Source organism: Symsagittifera roscoffensis, chromosome 7, assembly GCF_963678635.1.
Source record: "Symsagittifera roscoffensis chromosome 7, txSymRosc1.1, whole genome shotgun sequence".
NCBI classification, from domain to species: Eukaryota; Metazoa; Xenacoelomorpha; order Acoela; family Convolutidae; genus Symsagittifera; species Symsagittifera roscoffensis.
The window spans coordinates 8900242-8925750 of record NC_087068.1 but is presented as its reverse complement, the minus strand read 5'-3'; the positions used below and the strand labels follow the sequence as shown (position 1 = coordinate 8925750).

At 34.6% G+C, this 25509-nt stretch overlaps 1 protein-coding gene across 1 annotated transcript; it reads left to right on the top strand.

The window, feature by feature from the left end:
- The first annotated feature begins 730 nt into the window (after positions 1–730).
- Positions 731–20823, top strand: LOC134851093 (chromobox protein homolog 1-like). The gene is made up of 3 exons (XM_063867021.1): positions 731–860; positions 4825–5077; positions 20407–20823. The coding sequence occupies exons 1-3, from the start codon at positions 763–765 to the stop codon at positions 20611–20613; spliced, it is 558 nt and encodes a 185-aa protein (XP_063723091.1). The 5' UTR covers positions 731–762; the 3' UTR covers positions 20614–20823.
- Positions 20824–25509: the final 4686 nt, after the last annotated feature.

Genomic DNA, 25509 nt, shown 5'->3' with positions numbered 1-25509 from the left:
AAAATAGCGCTAATTTTGGACTTTTTCACCACATAGTATTGTCACTTGTTCTTCGTTTTATCCTTGGCTAGTGTTGTCAGTACCATTACAGTTGGCTAAGCGTCAGTACCATTGTTGTGTCGGGAAGTCTATTTGGAAGCTCGAGGCCTGTGTTTCGAGTTCCGTAGAACGAATTTTTTCGAAAATTTTTTTTGCCATTTTTCTCTACTTTTTTAAAGCATTCTTTGAACATTTGTGTTTTGAAGATATTGCTTGTCCGAAAAGTGAGATTTTTTTGGATGGTTTATATGCGCATGTTTCGGATAATCATGAAACATGGTAACACAGATGAAATAAAGGCCATCATTTGTTTTTTGCTTCTTGATGTTATTTGTTTGAAAATATTTACTTAAAGATTTCCTTGTCGCTGCTTTGTAACTCTTGTTTATAAAGTGCAACTTTGAAGTCGAGTTTGTTTATTTGGACTATCCTTAAATTGTCTTTTGTCTGTATTTTTTTAAGAAAAATATGACCGGGAGAAACTTATTTCATCCGATGCATGAATATTTGTTTTTGCATGTTTGCAATCAGCATAAAGTACCAATAATACCTTGCAGTTAAAATTGGACAATTGCACTAAATTATCCAAGTTTACAACCACTTTTTCCTTCAACACGGAGTAGATGATGCTAATAAAAACTTCAGAATGACAAATTAAGGAATTAGATGAGAATCTTTTTTTTTCAGATTGTGTCTGTTGTCAGTGTAATTTGCAAGCGAGTAATGAGTCTCATTAACAGAGCCAGAAGGTCTCTGTCTAATACTAATGCCACTTCCTCGTCAATTACTTCCATCAAGGATTCGCCAGCTGCCAAAAAGGAACAGAGATGTCCATTAAATCTACTCAATTTAAGTAAATGATATTAATACCTTATAGATGGAAAATTGCACCAAAATCAAATAGTTCCAATTTCAAGGAAAACGTCTTAAGCTTAAAATATTAAATATGTGGACTAGTTGAACTGGTATCAAGTTACTCCATATAGTTAACAGAAATATAACATAGTTTTTTAAGTTGGAAATATTTAATGCTTTAACGATGCTTTTTACCAGTCAAAGCGTAATCAAAAGAGCCAGACAGTGCTGGCAGCGGCAAGCTTGTTTGAATAGTAGCAACATAGTGCGATTGTTTTCTCATCGTCCTATTCTCACTATTTTTTTCGGACTATTTTTATATACTCGAAATAGTATTTTTATATTATTTTTTATACACACACACACACACCCACACACACACACGCACACACACACACACACACACACACACACACACACACAATTTTTATATATTTTTACGATTTTAAATATTTAAGAACTTGAGGGTTTGCATGTTTTTGTTAGATAAGAAAGTCTCGAGTGATACACTTCGTATATTTTTAGATCATCATTTTTTTCGTTATATTTTCAGTTTTTTTTTCACAGGAGTGTCGTGTTTATTTTTGAGGAGAAGAACCAGCTTGACTAAGAATTTTCGAAACTCTTTTGCTCATTTTGTGAGCGTTTTAAAAGAATGCAAGTAATGGTTCTAAAACTGTCTTAAAATCACTCAGAGAAATTCGAAAAAAACTTCGAGTTACATTTCTGTTACAAATAAATTGAAGTACGATAAATTTAATTGTAAAAAATGATTTTCATAGGTATTTTTCTCACCGCTTTCTTTAAATTAATATTGCTCCGACTAGTAAAATGGGGAGGTTTGTATTCGGGTGTGTTAAAGTTTTTTCCACCCAAAATCAGGCGTACCACAAACAATTATCGGAGTAGGTCGAGTGCTGAAAACATTTTCAAAAAGATGTCCCAGTGTCGAGTAAAACGGGTTGAAACATTTTAAGAGTTCAGAATTTTATATTGGTCGTGATGATTTTTTTTGTTTTCTTTTTCAGCAAAAGTAAGTTTGTTCAGGCTCGAATATATTTTTTGCAGTTTGACTTCTGATTTCTTTTTAAGTTCAGTTCATTTCCTTTGTTAAAAGGAAGGCAAACTCCACTAATGTAAGTGAAAGTGTAAAGGTCACGAAAAACGTGATTGACTTCTAATTTCGAAAATGAAATTAAATTATCAGATTTCTCACTGAAATAAAATTTTTACATATTGATCTAGTTTTCTCAAAGTGGGTTAAATTTATCAGAAACGTGTCATTCATAAATTTTTCTAGAAACTCAAAAAGCTTGAAGGACATCTAATTTTTCTGTCAATATCGAAAATCAAGAGAGCAAGTCAGTTTTCAAGATAACAAGTCAGTTTTTATTCCAAGAATACATGTCAGTTTTTTTGTTTTTTTGTTTACTTCCGTTCGTTGACTTTTCCCAACTGTCTGTTCGCTATTTTTTTTACTTCAGTTTCGAACTAGTAAAGCGATCGATTAACTTTAGTACGTAGAAACTTTATTTTTATAAACGCTTTTAGTAAAATAAAATGATTTTTATTTAAAAAAATAGGTTTTGGAACTTTCATTTAGCGCTTCCTTGACAGTAAAGGTTTTTTAAAAAATTATTTTTTGTTCAAAAAAACTATGGCAAATTTTCAGAAATTTGTTTTCTTTTTTATTAGGCATTCATTTTTGAGGACAAATGTTGCCAATTATGCCTATTTCACTAAGTTTATACGCGTTTGTATAGTTTTCTAATCAAACCACGCACTAAAAATGACACGAATTTGAAGAAAAGGAACCTTTTTGTAGTTTCATATGTATGCGGTTGGAACAGTGTGTGCTAATTGCTCAGCAATTGACTATCCTCCTTTGTTTTTGCATATGTCGATCAAATCTTTTTTCTTCACAAAAAATAGTTAGAAGCTTTGACCTTTTATTTACAGGTCTATAAACGCCTTTTTACGTAATTTTTCTTAATTTGTCATCGACTTGAAAATTTCTATTGAGTAAAACAAATGTAAAATATGTAGGAGAACACGCGTTCCAGGCCTGTCAACTAGTTCATATTATATGAACTAGTTCATATGTTTCATATTTGAACCAGAGTTCATATTTCATGTTTTTAGTTGTTTTTAATATTACAGGCTAATATTACATGTGCAAAGACGAAAGCAACCTATGTGGCAGTTCACGGAATAGCCACATAAGCTCGTACTATTTTGAAAAATCAAAGACAAGTTCGTCGGTATTCATCTCGACGAAACATCTTATAGTGGTAAAACAAGGGTTGAACTCTGGGTTGTTTACTATGCGGACGGTGTTCGAAAAAATCGATATTTGGGGACTATGGAACTAAAGGTCAATGTTGATGGAAAGTGCTATATGCAATGACTGATAATTGTAGTACGATGATTGGTAAGGACACGGGATTCTTAACTCGTATGCAGGATGCGTGGGTTGCAATGGTTCGGCATCCGGGCTGCAGTTCTCATGAGGCAAATCTTGTTCACAAGGAAGATGTTAATTGAATCTCCTACCAAAATTGCCCGATTGGCTAATTTTTTCGGCCTAGTGAGTGTGGATGTCCTAGACGATTTGCTGCTGCTAAGCTGTGTATGAATGGAAACTTATCCTTGCGAGAGTGCTTCGAGAAATCACTGTTGCAACAGGGGAAGTCTTTGGTATCTGTATGTGAGTTTGTGTTGCTAGTTTGCCCACATAACATGAACACAGAATCAAGGTTCTCGCGCATGAAGTTCGCTGAGAGTCAACACCAGAACTGTTTTTTTTGCCAGAAATATACCGCAGTGTGCGTATCATTCAGGAAGTCTTTAGCCGCGACGATTTCGAAAAGGTGTTCAATTTTCCAGCTGAGTTATGTGACACAGTTCGCCAAGCAGCTTCTGAATATAAGAAATCCACGGAGTCGAAAGTAGAAGAAAATTTACGGAAAAGAGGGCATGCTGAAGATTTGCGAGAGGAACTGCATGTTTTCAAGCGAATGACTCAATTAGCTCTCAAGAACCAGCTGAACGAAGTTGATTCTAGCATTGACGAAGGTAAAAAAGCCCTTGAAGCTCTTGAAAAGAAGAAGGAACTGCTCCATAACCAACGAACTGTTTCTGTGGTCACATTGGATCAACAGTCTGCAGTTGTCATTGACTCAATATTTGTCAAGAAATAAATGGTTTAATTGACCATCTTTTTCTGAAAGTTAGAAAATGCTCTTTTAGGTTCATATAAAGTTAGTTTTTCAAGGTTTGGTCCCAGGTTCATATTTCGTTTCATAAAAGTTGGCAGGCCTGACGCGTTCAAGGAGCATGATGCGTTACATTCACCTGACGCGTTACATTTTGAATAGAGTGATAGTAAGCTTAATTGTTTTCGACGGATCTAAATTTATTTTGAAGAAAGAAGTAAGACCCTACATTTTGCTCAAATGATTTTTTAAAGATATTTAAAAGGCAATTTGTCCATTTTTACGCCTGCGATTATGGAATTTTTTTCCATTTTTACAACTTGTTTATTTAAAATCACTGAATATTTTGTACTTCTATCAGTTGTGGTATTGACATGCTCGAAATCTTGAAAATTCAAATTTAATTACTGACTACTAGTACTAGTTACGATTGTTAAATGCTATATCCTGTACTGATTTGTCGTCTTAGATTCTGAATAGTGAATTTGGATTTATGTAAGTGTGTATTTTTATGCTATAACGTGTATAGGAACATTACAAAAAAATTTTTTAGATTTCCTTCTTTTTAGATTAAATCGGGTATTCGGCTTCACAAAAATCTCTGAACCAATTAGGTGGTAATAACAACTTTATGATTCTTCGCAAGTTTTTTTTTTTCAAGAAACTAAGATTGTTGTTGGTCAAAGGAAAGGTTTATGGACATCTCTGAATAGGAGAAGATTAGTGTAACTAAAACTGAGAACAACAAAGAGAACGAATCCCCTAGCGAATCAGACGAGGAGTACGTGGTGGAGTCAATCGTGAGCAAGAAAGAATCCAAAAAGGGCGAAGTGTTGTACGAGATCAAGTGGAAGAACTGGGCAAGCAAAGACAACACATGGGAGCCAGTGGAGAATCTGAGTCACTGTAAGAAGATGGTGGCTGACTTTGAGAAGGAACAGGCACTTACAGAAGAACTGGAAAAGAAGGTTCGTCCTTGAGCGATTTCTTCTGTTTTAGCCTGCGAAATTTATTTTTGCAGGACGGAAAAACATGTATCGCGGTGTTGCGTCTGACAGGTTTCTTTTTTTGCGGAAAATTTTGCCTCGAATACATGCCCATAATCCGGATTTATATCAACTACAGTTTGTCATTTTTTGTGTCTCAGTCAATGTAGTGAAGCCACATCACGGGTTTTTTTTGTGCGTTAAGCAAGTATAATGGTTGCAATTACTGCAATTGTTGTTTATAATAGTTTAATTACAACAATTGGTATAATTACAACTTTTTTTTGCCGGCTCAACTGGTGTCTGCTCAAAAATTATCGGCTTTGTTTCAGCTTTGTTGAACGAAGAGATTTTAAAAGCCTAAGTCGCAAATAAAAGTGCTCATGTGGTGGCATCTTTGGTATATTTTAATTTAATTCTACTAAAGCCTATTTCAGCATAGGCAATTCACTAGCATTAGTTGCTGCTTTGTTTTTGGCTATTGTTACTTTCTGTTTGAAAAAAAAAACAGGTATAATGAAAAGGTATAAGATTTCTTGTTTTTTTGGGACGCTTTGGAAAATTTTTGCACTTTCTTTTTTCAGTTTTTGTTTTTCAAAAACTACTGCACCGATTTTCAAAAAGTGGTACCAATGAAAAAACTGGCTACTCCCTATCTGCCTGCCTATTTCGCTAATCTCTTTTCATTTTAACCCACTTTCTATGGCCTTCGAAGTTTTCAGTAGGGGATTTTCAACCTACTTGTTTTGAATATTTTTCACTTGGGGATCAGGGGATCTTCAAATCATCAATCTCCACATCTCCACCTAAATTCGTTGGAAAAAAATGGCCTCAAACAAGCCCATTGGGGTTAATTTTTGTTAATTTTTGAAACAAACCTTCCGGCTGTTTTCCTAATTTTCCAGCCAAAATTGAGATTAAGGGTTGAATCGCTAGATGGCGTGGTAGAAATTTTCTTTGCAGAATTGATTACGCCTTTATTTTTGTAGAAAAAAAGTTATGACATGAGAAAATGTCCTTTTTTTGTAACTTTCTACTGTTTTTGTGGAAACTTTTGACATTCTTAAAAACTTCCCTGCCAAATCTGAGATTAAGGGCTCAATTATTAGAAAATAAAACATTGATGTAATTTTTTTTTTATCGTGAACCGGCTATTTTCTACTTTTGGCCTTAGAAAATGACCAATTTTTGAAATTTTGTCAGTTATTATCAGAAATATTTCAACAAAATATTTTGTCAGAAATATTTTAACAAATTTTCTTCTTCTAACTCTGAGGTTGATGTTTCATTAGGACCAGCATGTCTTCCCTGTGTAAACTTTTTCATTATTTTTTTTGTTTTTGCGGAAACGCCGGTGTAGACTTCAAAGAGGTCGGAATTTTTTTGAAACTTTTGCCGTTTTACCGTCTACTATTCGCAAATTTTTTTTAGGTAAGTCTGATATTCAAGGTTCAATCGAAAAAACAGTTTCTGGCAAACTCCCTACATAAAAGAATTTTCCCATGCTTAAGCAGAGAAAAAATTATGGACTAAGAAAAGTCAAATGTTTGAATGTTTGATCGTTTTTTGGGAACTTTTTTCGACAACTACCCGACCTCTAAGATAAAAAATTCAATTGAAAGAACGAGTAGTAGCTATACCCTAAAGTGGCTGTTCCCCTTCTTAAGCAGAGAAACAACTATGGTTTTGCGTAAAGTCGAATTTTTTTGAAGTTTTGAAAGTTACGCTTTTCGCATCAGTACAATATGATTTAACAATATGTTAAAAACAGGTGCATCCAGTATGATCTAGGCTAATAGTTTATTTCAAAGTGAACGTGGCGCAAATGCAAGGACAAGAGACTCCTAATCTATATTTAGGAGATTCAAATTGGGAACATTGAGATTGTTTTTTTTTATTTGGTCGAACTTTTGCTGTGTAGCATTGACAATTTGATAGCAACTGTAGCTGCTTTATTGGCGGCTAGTGTTAGCAATATTACAAGCGGTAGTGTAGCAGATGCGAGGACGTGATACTCATAATCTCGTAATTAAAACTGTTTTCAATGTTTATTTTCATCTAATCCTTTTTCTTTATTTCACTTTGTTTTGCCTTTTTTTAGAGCCCTTTGTTGTTTTACAATTTCCTCGCTTGTGTTTGTGAAGCGCAGCCTGGCCTCTGTATAAAATTTTTTCCGTTGCTCCTTTAGAATTCAAATTTCTCGCTGCAATTCATTTTAATTAAAAACTTATAATTAAAATGTATGGCATAAGGTTTTTATTCTTTTTTTGAGAGGCATAGGAATTTATTTGCAAAACTTTTAGTTTTTCTAAAAAGTACCTCATTGCTTTTTAGAAATGCTTGTCATTGGAAAGGCCGCCTATTTCCCGTGTGTCTGCATAATTCCGTAGTATCTTTTTACTTTACCACACTGTCTACAGCCTTCGAAAATTTGTTCAGGAATATTTGACCCCAATCTTTGGATTTTTTATTCGTTTACTTAAAAACTACCTCAAATCTAAAAGTTTGGAATGAATGGACAGAACGGGCTGTGGGGAGCTGCCATGCTTGATCGACTACACCCTAATGTTTTACACAATAAGTACTGGCCCTCGGATTTGTGTTTTTGTTTTCGTTTTATGAAACTATTTCAACTTTCTCGAAAACTACACTCTCAAGTCGGAGTTTTTGGGATCGATTGAAATAACAGGTTGAGTGAATCTCTTTAGCAAATACGCTTCTTTTTTTTACATGAAAAGCTTTTGCCGTGGGATTTCATAGGTGAAGTGTGCAATTGAGAAACTGGGGTTCAGAATATCTTCCTAAGCAGCCACGAGCTGTTTTTCCGGAAAAACGTATTGAAATTTTGGCCGTTTTAGAAATTTTTTGTTTTTTCTTAAAAACTACCCTATCAAATCTGAGATGATTGGCTCAATCGAAAGAACCCGTTGCGAGAGCTTTTCCTGTAAAAGGGGCGACTTGTTAGTTTTTTTGTTAGAAAAATGTTTTGGGCAATGAAATTACCCATTACAATCCCGCATTAGGTTAAAAAATGGAAAAAAAAATATATAAAGTTTGAGGTTCGGGCTGCGCCTCTAGTTGTATTTTTTCGAGACATGCGAATATTTTTGTAAACCTAGTTTTTCCAGCGTTTTATTTATTTCATTTTTATTTGTATCTGCTAAGTTGATGGCTAGTGTTTGATGATTTTCAAGCGACCATGGAGCAGATGTGAGGAAGTGAGACTCTGAATCTCCAGATCGGGGAATCGATCCCGATGTGTTTTTTTTCTTCTGATTTTTACTCTTTTCTCTTGTTTCCTTTCACGTTTTTAGAGCTTCTTTTCGCCGTTAAGATTATTGACCAAACACCTATCTACTCAATTGCTTAAATCTTCTCTGATATCAGAAGTTTTTATTCCAGTATCTGTTTTGTCGATATCGTGCGTGCAAAAAACGGCGCATTTTCAGTTTTTCGTATTAAGATGAAAAATAATTAATAAATGCGATTTATATTAATGCTTTAATCAAAACTACTTAGTTTTGAAAATTTGTTAACCTTTTAAGCCGTCTGTTCAAACTTACGAGATTTTTGCGGTCGTTCAAAGAAATTATTTGGAACGCGACTAAAATTTTGCGATGCTTAATTTTCATTTAGGTGCTTTTCTCTTGCTCCAAGTTTATGTTTCACTTGAAGCTGCATGGACAAAAAGGAAAGCGATTTGATCACAAACGTGTTGCTAACTTCTTAGGCAAATTGTGTTTCGGCATTTCTCTAATAGTTTTAAATTTAGCGAAAATTGTATGTAGTTTGGATTAAAGGTACTCAAGTTTTGCGGAAAAAAGCTTATCATCATTTGCAGGTGCGAATCTAGGAATTTTTCAGGGGGGGGGGTCTTTTTTTCGAAAAAAAATTGAAATTTTTCTCGACATTTTTTTAGGTCGACTACATTGATTTTCTGAGCTCTTCCATATCACTATAAAGACCCTATAATGACCAAATTTTCTGTGCGGCAGGGCATTTTTTGAAGAAAAAAACGGCCAAAAAAGGCGTTTTTTCACTTTTTGGAAAGTTTCGACCAAAAACTTGCGTTTTTTCGACGCGCGCTCCCCCCTCAAAATTAGGACATATTGACGCCGAGAGCAGCCGTGGTCGAGTGGGTTAGGCACATGTCTCTCAACACGAGGGTCATGCGTTCGAATCCCGCTTCGTTCACGGCTGGAGGGGTCCCAGTGTCATCCGCCTCCTCAAGGTGGGACCGGCTGCGGCGAAATGGATGACATCTCCCCCTCCCCCATGGTTGGTCCTGCACTGAGCAGGCCGGGGGCTAATTAAAAAAAAAAAAAAAACGCCGAAGGCGCCTATAGAAAAATTTGAAGGTCAGTTATCCAAAAGTGGATATCTCAAAATAGTACAAAGGGGGAGCCCTTGGGTCGGCAGGGGGTCGAATCCCTGAGGAGGGGCGTCCGCAAACACCCCCCCCCCCTCCCCTAAATCTGCTACTGATCACATGCCTGTTTTTGCGAAGTAATCATTCTACCGTTTTTTTTGATCATTTGTTCTTTCGGTTCGGTTTCATGCACCAATCATAAGTCTAACCAATTGATCGTTCTTTGCGATTGAATTGCTTTTCACCAAGAATTACTCCCTTTGACGAAATTAAACCCAACAGTCGCTTTCTTGGTCATAACATCAAACGTATTACCAACATACGTCAAATTGAATGCGTCAAGTTATGCAATCGGGAACCGAGATGTAAGTCAGTAAACTGGTGTAGCAATCAGAATTGCGAACTGAACGAAGCCGATGTCTACGATGTAGACTCGGAAGGAATAGGGAGGCACCTTTCAAATACCACGCTTCCCAAGTAAGTTTTCTGGGTGTATTGTTTTTATCTTTGTAGTACCTTTTTATCATTCTTTTTTTTGCGACAATTGAAAATGGAGAGGAACTTTGTATTCGGGCGTGTTTTAGTTTCTTTTTTCCATGCAAAATCAGGTACCACAAATAATTATCGGAAAGGGTTGAGTGATATATCATATTAAAGCAATTTCAAGTCGTGATTCGAACGACATCAAATATTTTGAATAATTTTTCTTAGTGTCGAGAAAAACTGGTTTGATTTTTAGTTCAATTTCGGTGAGTAATTAGCGATGTTATATGAAAATTTACTTTTAGAAATTTAGACTTTTAAATAAATTTATTTATTTAGACTGTTTAAAAAACGTTGCTATACATAAAACTTTTGGATATATAGTTAATGCTTCCTTGGCAATAAAAACTTTCAACTTTTATCTGTCATTCTTTTTTTAAAAACAAATATGGTCAATTTTGTCTTATTCACTAACTTTCTTACACGTTTGCGTAATTCTCAAATCTCACCACGCAGTAAAACCGACACTAACTTAAAAGAACAAAAAAAACATTATTTTTTGTTTTTATGAATATGGTCGGAACAGTCTGTGCTAATTGGACAGCAACCGGCTATCCTTGTTTCTTTGTATTATTCTTTTTTGTATCAACCTTTTTTCTTTTTATGATTTTTTTTAGTGCCTGCACTTCATTTAAATTTTGATAACACTGCCTTCAAATTAGTATAAACATTACCCGCATACACGACCATGAATTTTGGGACTTTATAAAAGCATCCATGAAAATTTACCGCAGAAGTGTCTAGAGCTAATGTCCCATATCTGATTTTCCCGCAATATTCTTATAGTGGCAGGGGATAAACAAAAATTTCGTAGCTTGTTTTTTAGTAGAACGATCGCGCAGCTTGTTTTTTTTTGGTCCATTGGGAAGCTTGCAATTTGAAAGATTCGGGAGAGCTGGGCTTGAGTGGAATGTTATCGGTCGCGGAGGGATGCATGTACCTCGGAATGCAACGAATCTCCTATCATGTTTGCTTTGAGGGTGGAGTACGGAATAGGTATCAAAAAAGTTTGACGCTCTCAGAAACTATTATTTTTTTTTTCGAAAAATGCATTATTTCAATCTTGGTTTTGACGCCGCATTTAGAAAAAAAACTACCAACTAGACTTCAAATTGCATCGATTTGTTTGTTCACTCCTGAAACAAATTTGTTTGTGTGATAGATTTACGTTTTTGAATCGCTTCCGCCTCTCGGCTAGTCTCTGTTTTTTTTTAAATCTGAGAGCTTCAAATTTGATATCTGAATAGTATTTCGGACGATTCTCTGTCGGATACGTGTCAAGTGAAGGCCAAAAGAGTGGACAATAATTGGTCAGAATATTACAAAAATCATGTCTGGAATGAGAGTGATTGGTACGACACAGAACAACGACACTGCACTCAAAAGTCGCATGGGGGCGTCGAATTCTGTCCTTCAGGTTCAATTGAGGTCAAAATAGTCACAAAATGGCTCAAATGGGTGAAAGAGTTGAAGTCTTTCGATGAGGCAGAAGGCTATTGCAAAGGTTACAACGGGGGTCTTTTCTTTCAGTTCAACCCAAACACAGACGATGGTATCGATTTCATTAAACAACAAATCGATCTATTAATTGAGCGAATGCAAGTTGATGATGGAACTACGAGTAGCTTTTGGCTTGGACTGAGAAGAAAATCGCTTGGCGCAAGACAAGTTTTTATAAATACAAGAGGCCATGAGATCACATTTTTGGAGCCATTTTGGAACGCTAACGATCCGAATGTCTTTTCCGAGGAAAATTGTGTGTACATGAAATCAAAAAACACAAAACTCGATGGGTATAAAGTATTGGGTGTTGCGAATTGCTTGGAGCTCAAGTTTTCAGTCTGTGTAATTGTAGAGTGACAGATATAACAATGGAATCTGCTTCAATTTAGCCTACAAAATTGTAGTATTAATTATTTGGCAAGGAATGTTATAAAACTTTGATGAAACGAGACCACAGTAAATTGACTAAACTAAAAAGTATGCAAAACATCCAGTAAATAAAAGATGAAAAAAAGTTTGGTGATATGTAAATATATAAGTTTTTTAGTATATAGTTGTCGCAAGAAGTTGTGATATAATTTTCTGAAGAATTTAGGGATTATGGCTAAACTAACGTTGCAAATACACTTGATAGAAGGCATCATTTGTCTCACTCATTTCAGAGTGAATTAAGTGTGATTATTCCGAAAAACGGATAAATTTAGACCTTTTCTTACTGAAAAAAATTTTTTATTTTGAAATCCGAATCATGATAAAAGTGATAGTCTGCTGAACGTAGATAGATACATGATTGATTTTTATTCAAGCAAATGCAACTTTTTAAAAATTTATATTTTTTTCATTTCCTAACACGCACATATTGTGCTCAATTGGCTGGCAATTTAGTACCATGTGTTTTAGCGGCTTCATAAATGCGACTGGTTTTAACTATAGGATGAGTTGTACACCAGCTGAGCTAAGTGTAATACTACAAGACATTTTTTTTAAATTTAAATAGCAGATATTAGTACTACTTTGTGCTTTGATATTCTATTAGTAATAAAGTAATTTAGTTGATGCATTTTAATCCGTCAAATGAACGGAAAAAAGTTATAAGCAGGGGTATTACAATCGGGTACTAGGCTTTTTCCCGTCTACAATTTTGTCCACAGGACTCTTCATCTGGACTCATTCATCTCTGACATTCGCAATTTCTTGAAATTCAAATAAAACTACTATCATATAAGTAGTAATTAGGTTTACTAATCATACAAGTAGTAATTAGTTAAAGCATTATTTTCGTAATCTGGTAGGTTTTTTTTCACTTAATTCCTGAAGCATGGGTTTTGTTCCACTTTAAACAGTTTTTACTATAACTGAAATTTCCGTATGCGGTTAGTTGTTTCAGTTTGATGTGTCCTAAAGTAGTAATTAGTTAAAGCATTATTTTATTTATATGGTAGGTTTTTTCTTACTTTATTACTGAAGCATGGGTTTTGTTCCACTTTAAACAGTTTTTACTATAACTGAAATTTCCGTATGCGATTAGTTGTTTCAGTTTAATGTGTCCTGAAGTAGTAATTAGTTAAAGCATTATTTTATTTATATGGTAGGTTTTTTTCTTACTTTATTACTGAAGCATGGGTTTTGTTCCACTTTAAACAGTTTTTACTATAACTGAAATTTCCGTATGCGATTAGTTGTTTCAGTTTGATGGGTCCTAAAGTAGTAATTAGTTAAAGCATTATTTCTTTTATCTGGTAGGTTTTTTTTATTTCACTTCTGAAGCATGGGTTTTATTCCACTTTGAATAGTTTTTACTATAACTGAAATTTTTGTCAGCGATTAGTTGTTTCAGTTTGATGGATCCTCAAGTTTTTTAATTTCCAAAAAAAATTTGACAAGAGTTTTGTTTTCAGCTCAACAGGTTTTGACCCAAGGCTTGTTGCCGCTCGGTAAATGATTTGCATTTTTAGAGGCTGCATATGAATTTCATCCGATACAAATATGAAGTTTTTGTAGCCGTAGTTTTCCAATTTTTTCAAGTTATTTTTCAAAGAAATATTTTCAACTTGGTCTTCCAGTAGTTTTGTTTGTCTTTCTTTTTTTCGTTCATTGTCTTGTAGCGCAATAAGTTTTTGCATCGCAAGTGTTGCGAAGCTCCGCTTCGCCTCTGTGTAAAATTTAATTTTCAAAAGTTTTGCAATTCAATATTTTTTGCGAAGTTTTTGAATTGGATAATTTATACACAATTGGGCTTCATAAGTTCTTATTTATTACGTGGTTGCTTTCAGTGTGGTTGCACTTAGTTTATATTTGTGGCGTTTTTGCTGCATAGCATTGGCACTTTGTTAGCATCAGTAGCTATTTTGATGGCAAATATCAAGGTTCATAGCGAAGATGCGAGGGCTTATGCCTCCAAATATAAAGGGTAGAGGATAGAATTCGAGTTGTTTTGAAATTTTTTCTTTTCAAGGCTCTACTTTTTCATAGTATTTTTTGGAGCTGCTTTTCGTGGTTTTTTCGCTTTTTGTCGTGCTTACTAATATCTACTTTTTCACAATAACTTAACAGAGTGGAAGGGCATTTCGGACGTCTGGGACATAGCTTGAAACCGGGGGACATAGTTTTGCTTGTTGAGCCTGGCAGTCCACGTCGGCACTACCCACTCGCCCTTATAATCAAATTGCTTTACGGCAAAGACGGATGCACGCGATCCGCAGACCTTGAAACCATCACGAGTGAACTGGCCCGCGCGACACTAAAGCTCGCTCCCGTTCTTCCGTCTTTGGGGGTGAAGGATGTTGCAACGCAAATGTAAATAAGGTTTAAAGAGAAGAGCGAATATAATTGATAATAATTCGACGCTAAACTATAGCAGTTCGCCGAGTGGTCTAGATCAAAGGCTATAAACAGTAGAGCGGTTCGGCGAAGATTTGAGTCCATCACCTGCCCATGTTATTACATTCTAAAAAGGAGTTGACGTCCTATTTTAACCGTTTTTTGTTTGTTTGAGTTTGATTCAACCTTGATTTAAGGCTGTCTGTCATAAAAAGAAATTTGTCCAAGGATGTTACCGGTTCTTCTGGCTAGCTTGCGCCGACCTAAATGGTTTTGCTGCTGATTTTTGGTTAAAGTGTAAACTTGAATTCAAAAAGGCGCTTTAAAAATCACGTTAACCGATTCTACTACTTCTAGCAGTATTAATTGTTTAATGCTCCTGAAGTTTTTACTGCTCAAGGTAACATGAGCTGCATCCGCCTAAAAAGAGCGCGTTCATTGTTGCCTTGTTTTTATTGGTCATGCTTTTTGAATATACGAAGATGTTGGCCTCATTGATGTAAAGAGCTGCAAAGATCTGAGCTCCCAACATCCAACATGTTCTTTTGCAAAGGGCTTATTTTCAAAGACTTGTATTTTCTTGAAGAGCTCATTTTTGTTTGTATACGAAGTTCAGCTCGCCATTGTGATATTTACTTTCATAAAAGTTGGTTTTTAAGGGTTTTTCATAAAAATTGGATTTTGCCGGACTTTTATCCGCTTCGTTATTCATTTTGCTCATCAGTTTCATATTGAATTCAATAATTCTTATGATTGTGAGAAGTTCCTTTCTTCATTTTTTTCTTAAAAACTGAGCGTTTCAAAGATTTGTTTCATGGCGGTTGCAAATTGTAATTGAAGTAAAATTTCAATGGTTTCTTTTAGATTTTTGCATGAATGTACTTCCTATGTGAAGCTTGTGTTTTTGTGAAATTTAATTATTTTTTATAAAGTCTTACAAGGTTCATCACTTATCTTAGCCCGAAGCTTCATGAGACTTTGATAACAGCTAATTTTAATCTAATTGAATACACCTTCAAGAAATTGAGGTACCTAACAATGAATATGTCCTCGGGAAAATGGCGAATCAATGATCAATTATTTACAAAACGCTGCGCAGCACGTGCGTCCGCCTCAAGGTAACAGTTAACATGTTAATATCAGAAGGCAAGGGCGGGACTCTGAACATGAAAGTTAATTTATTCAATTTGAATTCAGGCATTCTAAAAATGAAAGACAGTAGAAAGAAATCTCTTTGGTCGATCAATCGTACAACCTTTCTTTTTCGAATAGTTTAAAGGGATATCAATTTAAAGGTTTTTCTTAGTTGAAATAAATCGCAAGTTGCTTTAATTAAGTATTTAATTTGTTTTAAAAAAATAGTAAGAAACTTTATTTTGTTGGAGTAATAGCTCTATTAAGACTATCGAATTTCGATCTTCTAAAATATTATAGCTACTGACAGGCGCGGATCTGAATTTTCTCGAGGGAGGTGGATTTTCAGCGAAAAATCGAAAGTTTCGACGACTGTTGAAGATCGACTAAATTGATTTTCCGAGCTCTCCCAAAACTTTGTAAAGACACCATTTTTCATCTACAGTGTTTTGAGAGAGCACGGAAAAATCAATTTGGCTGATCTAATAATTGGACAAATTCTTCAAACTCGGCACAATAGCGGGGGGGGGGGGGGTATAGACTTCTCTTAAATCCGCCACTGCGGCGAGTTAGAAACATAATATTTTCAAATTCTTATATAGTTTGTGCTCTTGGATAAATTAATTATTTTTTATATGTTTGTATATAGTGTATGCTCAAGGATAAATTTATTCTTCTTATTAGATAGATGCTTTAGGCGGTCGACTGACTTTTAGTTGGTGGATGTTTAGTTGTAAAATTGTTTGATGAACTTCTTGCTGAGGAGAAGGTCGAAGTAAATGCCGTATAAATTGTACTGATATATATTTACCCTTGCGATAAGCAAGGGTATTGCAATCGGATATTAGACTGTTTTTCCCCGTAAACAACTTTGTTCTCAGAATAGTCATTTTAGTAGAAATGGTAAACTGGGCCCGAATAGTGGGATTTTACCACTTCTGAAATGCTCATATTTTTGTAATTCAAATAAAAGTACCATCATTTAAGTAGTAATTAAGTAAAGACTGTTTCAGGTTGTTATAAATTTTTCAGAAAAATTTCTCAAATTTTGTTCGGGTTGGTGGTTTTTGTCCTAGTTGCTGTCGGTTTATTTTCACTGTTTTTAAAAAACACTTTTTTTTATCTGGTAGGGTTTTTATTGGCTTACTTTTTAAAGCATGTGTTTTGTTCCAATTTAAAATGTTTTTTTTTTTTAAATTTAACTTAAAGTTCTGTAATTTGTAAATTTGCCAATTTTGGGTATTTTTTTAAAAATTTTTTTTTGTTAAACTGAAACAGTTTGTTATTTCGGTTAAGTCAATTTATAGTGTGTCATTTTGAGGGCAAAATATATTCGTATAGGATTATGTGCTTCTGAATGGATGAGTCGTACAAAATTTTACAATTATTTTTTTGGCTTAACTGGTTTCGACACAAATTTTGTTGCCTTTGTTCTGCCACAGGTTTTCATCAAAATGAGTTTGTTTGAAACAAACATTTGAACTTTTTGGGTGTTGTTTTTTTGGCGTTTTGTGAACGTTTTTTACGATACGAGTGAGCGGCTTTTTGTATCGTAAGTTGTGCGAAACTCAGCTTCGCCTCTATAAATAACCCGAAAGCTCATTTTACTGGAAACGAAATAAATCTCTGTTATACTAAGATACCCGTGCACTGTAAACCAAAACTCTTATACTTTCTCGAGGTTTTGTATCGACCTTACTTAGCTAGTTGCAGAAGTTTCAATATAAGTGACATTTTTGTTAATTTGGAACAATTATCTCACGGTTTATCAATAAAATTTATCAGTTTCAAACGGAAGAATTTGAATGGGCGGCAAAAACTGATTTATGTGAACAAAACCACTCGCGTCGATCGGAAAAGCAGTGGAGCAAGTGGTTGCTACTTGCCTAAAACTTGGTCTGATGAAAAACATAGCCCTGTAATTTCAGTCGTTATTTGGATATCTTCAAGTAACATCTTAGTAAAATTTTGTCCTGAAAAAAGGTGTGATTGTTTAATGTGCAATTTTTGTTTGTTTCTTTTTTTATTCAGTCAAATTTCTGCAATCGAAATGATAGTTGTAGCCAAAATTTTTTTTGTCCCATTGAAGATAAATTCCGATTGACCGACTTACTGAGTTAAAATTTTTTAAAAATACTTCGATCATTTTTTTTCGTGAAGTTATGGCGAATTGCACTGGACTAATTATGCGCTTTTGTTTTTGGCTCAATGAGCGACTTAGAGCGAATCTTTTTAGCTCAATGAGCGCATTTTTGACTTCGCGGACACTCGTTGAAAAGTTGATGACTTATTTGGCGATGTATTTTGTGTTTCTTGACTTTTTTAAATTTTTTTTTCAAAATATTTTGATTGTGGTTATTTCAGTCTCATTTTCTATTTGCTAGTTTGCAATGCTGTGCCTGCGTAAGGTTGCAAGTGACGCGATGATCCGCTTCGCCTGTGTGTTCATTTTAACAGACCAGAGACTATGATTTTTCAATATTTTAAATATAAAAGCTATCGAGATATATCTTTGTCTTAATGAACGAGCAGTCCTGTTTCAGTATAATTTACTGTGACGCACTTCTGGTTTTCATTCCGCTAAAGAGGTCTAAATTTATCCGTGAGACGCTCTCTCTTACTCTCTGCGTTATGTATGAATTTCGAAAAATGATTGATACTGCTCATTAAGGATGTCATTTGCTTGAGTGTTCTATGAGGGCTGAGTTTTATGATTGCCTCACGTCAAACCGTGTCTTTTCTCGGTGCCGGTCTTTGCTTGGTAGTGCTACCCAGTTTTTTGCTTAGATCTAATACCAGTATACACCTTGTGCGACGCTTTGGGATTAACACTATTGCTCCATCTATTTCTCAGCCAGCTTATCCTCTGTCCGCCCTGAGTGCTCAGAGAGTCGTACAGGGTTGTTTGCTGTAGTGTACAATTTGCGGTGACAGGTTAAGTTTCTCGACAACAATGAATTGCACTCGTTTTGAGGCTTGCATGAGTTGTTTCGGTGTTGAACAATTTAAAACTGATACTGGACTTCCTGTGTCCACCGTCATATAAATGATTTGATTAACTATTCTCACCAGTGCCTGAAATGGTTCCTTTTTTGGTTTTAGATCTCTAGAGATTTATTTTTTTCTGCATCAAAACTCCTTGACACTGCTTTTTTGTATCGTCTTTTTCTTGTCTATCCTATTTTGAGTGTAGTTTTCGATGTATATCATTAATATTTGTCCTATTTTTTGACCTGATCTCGAGTTCGTCGCATGAACCGAAGTTCTTCAACAATTTGTTTACATCTTCTGAGACTTCCGACTCCTCTGCTGTTTCTCTTACTTGCTGCAACCTGCACATGTTTGCAAAGTGGTTAGGTTTGTTGCAATTTTTGCACAATTCACCCTTAGCTGGGCATTTTTTGAATTTTCAGTCCGAGACTTTCCTTCCTCATCTGTTGCATTTTTTTGTTTTTTTGTTTTTGAAATCATTTTAGAAATTTAGTTTTGTATGGGTCTGTACACGTTCGCGTGTTGTTCGTGTTCGTATTCCTGGTTTGTCAAAGTCTATTTTTTTTAATCTAATGGCCGTTCATGGATAATTTCCTGCTCCTGTAGTGAATGAATTTTCTTCTGAAAAGCGAGTGTCGTCTGTTTGCTTTCTTCAAGCTTTAATGCTCTTTTAAAACTCCCTCAGGAGATAATGCTTCGAATTTCAGTCTCTCACAGAGTGACATTGGAGTCTTTGATATGAATTAGTCTTTGACTAATTTGTCTTCTAATGTTCCTAGTTGATCTAGCTGCTTGTTCAGTTAGGGCTTCATGGCTTCCTGTGATCTATTGAACAATTTGTATCGTTTATAAGTGACACCCTTCATTTTTTCGAATGCTTTTTTTGCCGTTTTATCTTTGTTCAAATCCGAGTTTTGAAATTTTTTTGCGGAGTTTTTTTTTGCATGAATTTTTTTCCCTTCTGGTCCCAAGGCTAAGAACAATCTAGACACAAAACGTTTTTGACCCTCTTGGTTAAAGATGTGCCCCTTTATTGGACCTCTTTCCTAGCATTACTCACTCTCCAATGTCAATTTATCCTGAGCAAATTTATCTCGAAAAAGTCATGTGGATGTAGCATCCGGAATTTCTCAGTCTCTTGGAAGAGTTTCTTCTAAAACCGCCGTCGGATCTTGTAAGAGTAACTCTTGATTGGCATTTGACATTCGAGTTGGTGTAAATCAAATTTTGATTTGCCATGACGGGTACGAATTTGCTACGGTCCAAAATACTGGTGTTCCCATGTCCGTCCGGTTGTCGTGCATCAGAAATCCTGCTGGCTGTGCCATGTGATGACTCAAAGAACTTAGTCTTGTTTTTGTATAATAAAACTTGAACGATTTCCAAGAAGTCTATTCGGTTTTTTATTTTTTTCTTGCTTTTTTTAGCTCAGATTTCACTGGCCATTTGCGTAGTTACACGAACTGACATTGAGTATCGTTTAGTTCAATACTTGTGGCGCTATATGGCCTCTACAATTGATTAGTAACAATAATAAGTTTACATAAATAACATCCATCAAGGTTACTGCAACCGCAGTTTTATAGTCTAATTGCGAGCTAATTTTGCTTATAGTCTGCTACTATGATAGGCGTTATAAAAGAACAAAAAGTTTTCTTTAAGTCATGAAAAACTAGTTTATGGAGCTCTATTTAGCGCTCCCTTTACAATAATTTTTTTTCAAAAATCAAAAAATGCAAAAAAAAACTTTTTGTTAAGTTGTTTTCAGCTCATAGATTGTTTGTATCTTTTTAATTCAATTTGCTTCCCTATAAAACAGCAGAGACTTAACAGAAAATATAATTTTGCGTGGGTTAATGCGACCAAAGCATTCTTGTGCAGCTCACTGTTATGTATTGGAGTTTCGATTTAACAGTGCATTTCCTGTGCGTAATTAGTGCGCTTTGTTTAGAAAACCGAATTAGGTGGGTTTGAACGTGGCCTTGTGCCTGAGAAGATCATAGGAGCCACAGACAACGGTGGTCAGCTGAAATTCCTCATGAAGTGGAAGGGATTAGATCAAACAGACGTCGTGCTGGCCAAAGAAGCCAACAAAAAATGCCCTCAAATTGTGATCAAATTCTATGAGTCATCGCTCACCTGGACAAAAGACGAATGAGTTCATCTTTTCGTGACCTTTCATTTTGGTCACAGTTTTAATAATTTTGAACACATTGGCTGTGAAAACATCTGAAAGTACATTTTAAATGCAACCAAACTCAATTGAACTTTGTCTTATTGTAAAATTGTTTGCTGCTTCTGTTTGTTTGTTTTAGAGAACTCTTCTTGGTGTTGTCAAATTAAACAGTTTTACTTTGCTTGCTTTTAATGAGCATTTCTTACCTCAGTGATTAGCACTTATCAAAGTGTATCCAAATCAGCTTAAATCAGCTTTTATTTCCCAAGAGGGATCTATCTCCTTCTTCTGCAAAAGGGGGGGATTGGTTACTAGGTAAAAAATTCTCTTGCTTAACCGTTAAATTAGTTCTTAATAGGGGTGCCAATTCGTTACCAAGTACCGAACTAATGGGGGTATAGTTAGAGATCCGAAAAAAAACAGTCAACAATGAAAAGACATCTAATTAGTTAGATAGAAGACTGAAAATAGCACAGAATTAGAAATGAGAAAGACGTTAAAGGCTTGATTGATCGACTGATCATTAAAGAGCTAGTCGAAGTAGTTAGAGGCAGCAATTAATGGTGAGCTGTTTTTTATTTATTTTGGTTTTGAACAAACTAGAACTGTATTATTATCTCAAGAACAAAATCAAGCAAAAAATTTTCTTCGGCATGGGAACTAACTTCATCGGAGAATGTCCAGTTGGAGGACAATCATTTTCGTGAGATCCTGATAAAAAAAATAGTCAACCGCGCGATTAGTAAATGTTTTGAAAGTGCAGTAGACTTCTCACGTCTATAATTGACAATGTTGGATTTTTGTAAACATGCTTAATGTCTTGTATCAAGAACACTCGATGGTTTTTCACGTTTGCGCCATTCGGATGCATGCTAGGATAAACAATCATTGCAAGGAAAAGATAGTAAAAAAAATTAGCCTTCGCCATCATATTTGCAGACAAATTATTGACTGAGTTTCTTAAATTTACTTCAATATTAATCATAGCGCTAATAAGGTGTCTTTGTCTTTTGTCAATGATTAAGTTTGTTATACTTATGGTTGCAATTAAATAGCGTTAACTAAAATCGAAATCCGATTTTTTTTTCAGATTAACAAATTGTCTAACAAAATCAGTGGTTAAAAGTTTTATGTTTAATTTAAGCATTGAGGCAGCGACCATGCCTGAGACCACAAATTTATGTGTGTAAGAGTCCATCTAGAACCTGTTCTTGAGTCAAAGTGAAAAGTCTCAGACCTCAAAAAAGAAGCTTTTGTACTAATACGTTTGCTTTTCATTGTCTGGTTAGTTTTCATTGTCAGCATAACCTTTCCATGAAGGTTCCATTTGATGTTCCGACTATTGAAAATGGAGAGGATTTTTATATTTGGGTGTAATTTCGTTTTTTTTTTCATGTTTTTTCGTATTCTACGTAAAAACGGATACGAGTATACGACAAATCAATATCAGAAAGGGGTGAGTGATAAAGCAAGCTAAAAGCCTCTCGTCGTAATTCAAAAATCAAAAAAAAAATCGAAAATCGTCCCAGTTTCGAGAAAAACCGGATTGATTTGTTAAGTTTTAGTCTAATGTCGAGTAAATAAATGATCGAGTAACGTTCGTTATATAAAAATTTGACGTTAAGGCTGAAATAATTTTGATTTTACCAAGGCAAAACTAGTTTTGGAAGCTTCATTTTGGGCTTCATTGGCAATAAACTAAAAAATTGTATAAAATTTTAGTGCGCAAAAAAATTAAAATTTTTTTTTGTTGTTCATCATTTTTTTGTTGTTGTTTGTGTTTCTTCATTTCTGTTATTGTTTGTTATTCATTTTTAGACAGCTGTTGTCGATGAAGCTTTATTTATTAACTTTAGACGCGTTTGTACAGTTTTCTCATCACATCAAGCTTAAGCACCGTTAATTTGAAGGACATAATTTTTTTGTAGTTTTTCTAAAGTGGTCGGAACATTATCTGCTATTTGCACAGTCACCGGCTTTCCTTCATTTAAGCCATCATTTTTTTTGTTGTTGTTTGTTGTTCTTCATTTCTGTTATTGTTTGTTATTCATTTTTAGACAGCTGTTGTCGATGAAGCTTTATTTATTAACTTTAGACGCGTTTGTACAGTTTTCTCATCACATCAAGCTTAAGAACCGTTAATTTGAAGGACATAATTTTCTTGTAGTTTTTCTAAAGTGGTCGGAACATTATCTGCTATTTGCACAGTCACCGGCTTTCCTTCATTTAAGCCATCATTTTTTTTGTTGTTGTTTGTTGTTCTTCATTTCTGTTATTGTTTGTTATTCATTTTTAGACAGCTGTTGTCCATGAAGCTTTATTTATTAACTTTAGACGCGTTTGTACAGTTTTCTCATCACATCAAGCTTAAGAACCGTTAATTTGAAGGACATAATTTTTTTGTAGTTTTTCTAAAGTGGTCGGAACATTATCTGCTATTTGCACAGTCACCGGCTTTCCTTCATTTAAGCCATCATTTTTTTTGTTGTTGTTTGTTGTTCTTCATTTCTGTTATTTTTTGTTATTCATTTTTAGACAGCTGTTGTCGATGAAGCTTTATTTATTAACTTTAGACGCGTTTGTACAGTTTTCTCATCACATCAAGCTTAAGAACCGTTAATTTGAAGGACATAATTTTTTTGTAGTTTTTCTAAGGTGGTCGGAACATTATCTGCTATTTGCACAGTCACCGGCTTTCCTTCATTTAAGCCATCAATTTTTTTGTTGTTGTTTGTTGTTCTTGATTTCTGTTATTGTTTGTTATTCATTTTTAGACAGCTGTTGTCGATGAAGCTTTATTTATTAACTTTAGACGCGTTTGTACAGCTTTCTCATCACATCAAGCTTAAGAACCGTTAATTTGAAGGACATAATTTTTTTGTAGTTTTTCTAAAGTGGTCGGAACATTATCTGCTATTTGCACAGTCACCGGCTTTCCTTCATTTAAGCCATCATTTTTTTTGTTGTTGTTTGTTGTTCTTCATTTCTGTTATTGTTTGTTATTCATTTTTAGACAGCTGTTGTCGATGAAGCTTTATTTATTAACTTTAGACGCGTTTGTACAGTTTTCTCATCACATCAAGCTTAAGAACCTTTTATTGAAGGACATAATTTTTTTGTAGTTTTTCTAAAGTGGTCGGAACATTATCTGATATTTGCACAGTCACCGGCTTTCCTTCATTTAAGCCATCATTTTTTTTGTTGTTGTTTGTTGTTCTTCATTTCTGTTATTGTTTGTTATTCATTTTTAGACAGCTGTTGTCGATGAAGCTTTATTTATTAACTTTAGACGCGTTTGTACAGTTTTCTCATCACATCAAGCTTAAGAACCGTTAATTTGAAGGACATAATTTTTTTGTAGTTTTTCTAAGGTGGTCGGAACATTATCTGCTATTTGCACAGTCACCGGCTTTCCTTCATTTAAGCCATCAATTTTTTTGTTGTTGTTTGTTGTTCTTGATTTCTGTTATTGTTTGTTATTCATTTTTAGACAGCTGTTGTCGATGAAGCTTTATTTATTAACTTTAGACGCGTTTGTACAGCTTTCTCATCACATCAAGCTTAAGAACCGTTAATTTGAAGGACACAATTTTTTTGTAGTTTTTCTAAAGTGGTCGGAACATTATCTGCTATTTGCACAGTCACCGGCTTTCCTTCATTTAAGCCATCAATTTTTTTGTTGTTGTTTGTTGTTCTTCATTTCTGTTATTGTTTGTTATTCATTTTTAGACAGCTGTTGTCGATGAAGCTTTATTTATTAATTTTAGACGCGTTTGTACAGTTTTCTCATCACATCAAGCTTAAGAACCTTTTATTGAAGGACATAATTTTTTTGTAGTTTTTCTAAAGTGGTCGGAACATTATCTGCTATTTGCACAGTCACCGGCTTTCCTTCATTTAAGCCATCATTTTTTTGTTGTTGTTTGTTGTTCTTCATTTCTGTTATTGTTTGTTATTCATTTTTAGACAGCTGTTGTCGATGAAGCTTTATTTATTAACTTTAGACGCGTTTGTACAGTTTTCTCATCACATCAAGCTTAAGAACCGTTAATTTGAAGGACATAATTTTTTTGTAGTTTTTCTAAGGTGGTCGGAACATTATCTGCTATTTGCACAGTCACCGGCTTTCCTTCATTTAAGCCATCAATTTTTTTGTTGTTGTTTGTTGTTCTTGATTTCTGTTATTGTTTGTTATTCATTTTTAGACAGCTGTTGTCGATGAAGCTTTATTTATTAACTTTAGACGCGTTTGTACAGCTTTCTCATCACATCAAGCTTAAGAACCGTTAATTTGAAGGACACAATTTTTTTGTAGTTTTTCTAAAGTGGTCGGAACATTATCTGCTATTTGCACAGTCACCGGCTTTCCTTCATTTAAGCCATCAATTTTTTTGTTGTTGTTTGTTGTTCTTCATTTCTGTTATTGTTTGTTATTCATTTTAGACAGTTGTTGTCGATGAAGCTTTATTTATTAACTTTAGACGCGTTTGTACAGTTTTCTCATCACATCAAGCTTAAGAACCTTTTATTGAAGGACATAATTTTTTTGTAGTTTTTCTAAAGTGGTCGGAACATTATCTGCTATTTGCACAGTCACCGGCTTTCCTTCATTTAAGCCATCATTTTTTTTGTTGTTGTTTGTTGTTCTTCATTTCTGTTATTGTTTGTTATTCATTTTTAGACAGCTGTTGTCGATGAAGCTTTATTTATTAACTTTAGACGCGTTTGTACAGTTTTCTCATCACATCAAGCTTAAGAACCGTTAATTTGAAGGACATAATTATTTTTGTAGTTTTTCTAAAGTGGTCGGAACATTATCTGCTATTTGCACAGCAACCGGCTTTCCTTCATTTAAGCCGGCTTTCAGAAAGTTCGAAT

Bases quoted from the DNA above. Each gene is read 5' to 3' on its own strand.
- LOC134851093 (XM_063867021.1), top strand. From the start codon at position 763: ATGAGTCTCATTAACAGAGCCAGAAGGTCTCTGTCTAATACTAATGCC. The intron at 861-4,824 runs ACAGAGATGTCC...CTCTGAATAGGA, and splicing joins TCGCCAGCTGCCAAAAAGGA to GAAGATTAGTGTAACTAAAA. The intron at 5,078-20,406 runs GTTCGTCCTTGA...CGCTTTGTTTAG, and splicing joins CAGAAGAACTGGAAAAGAAG to AAAACCGAATTAGGTGGGTT.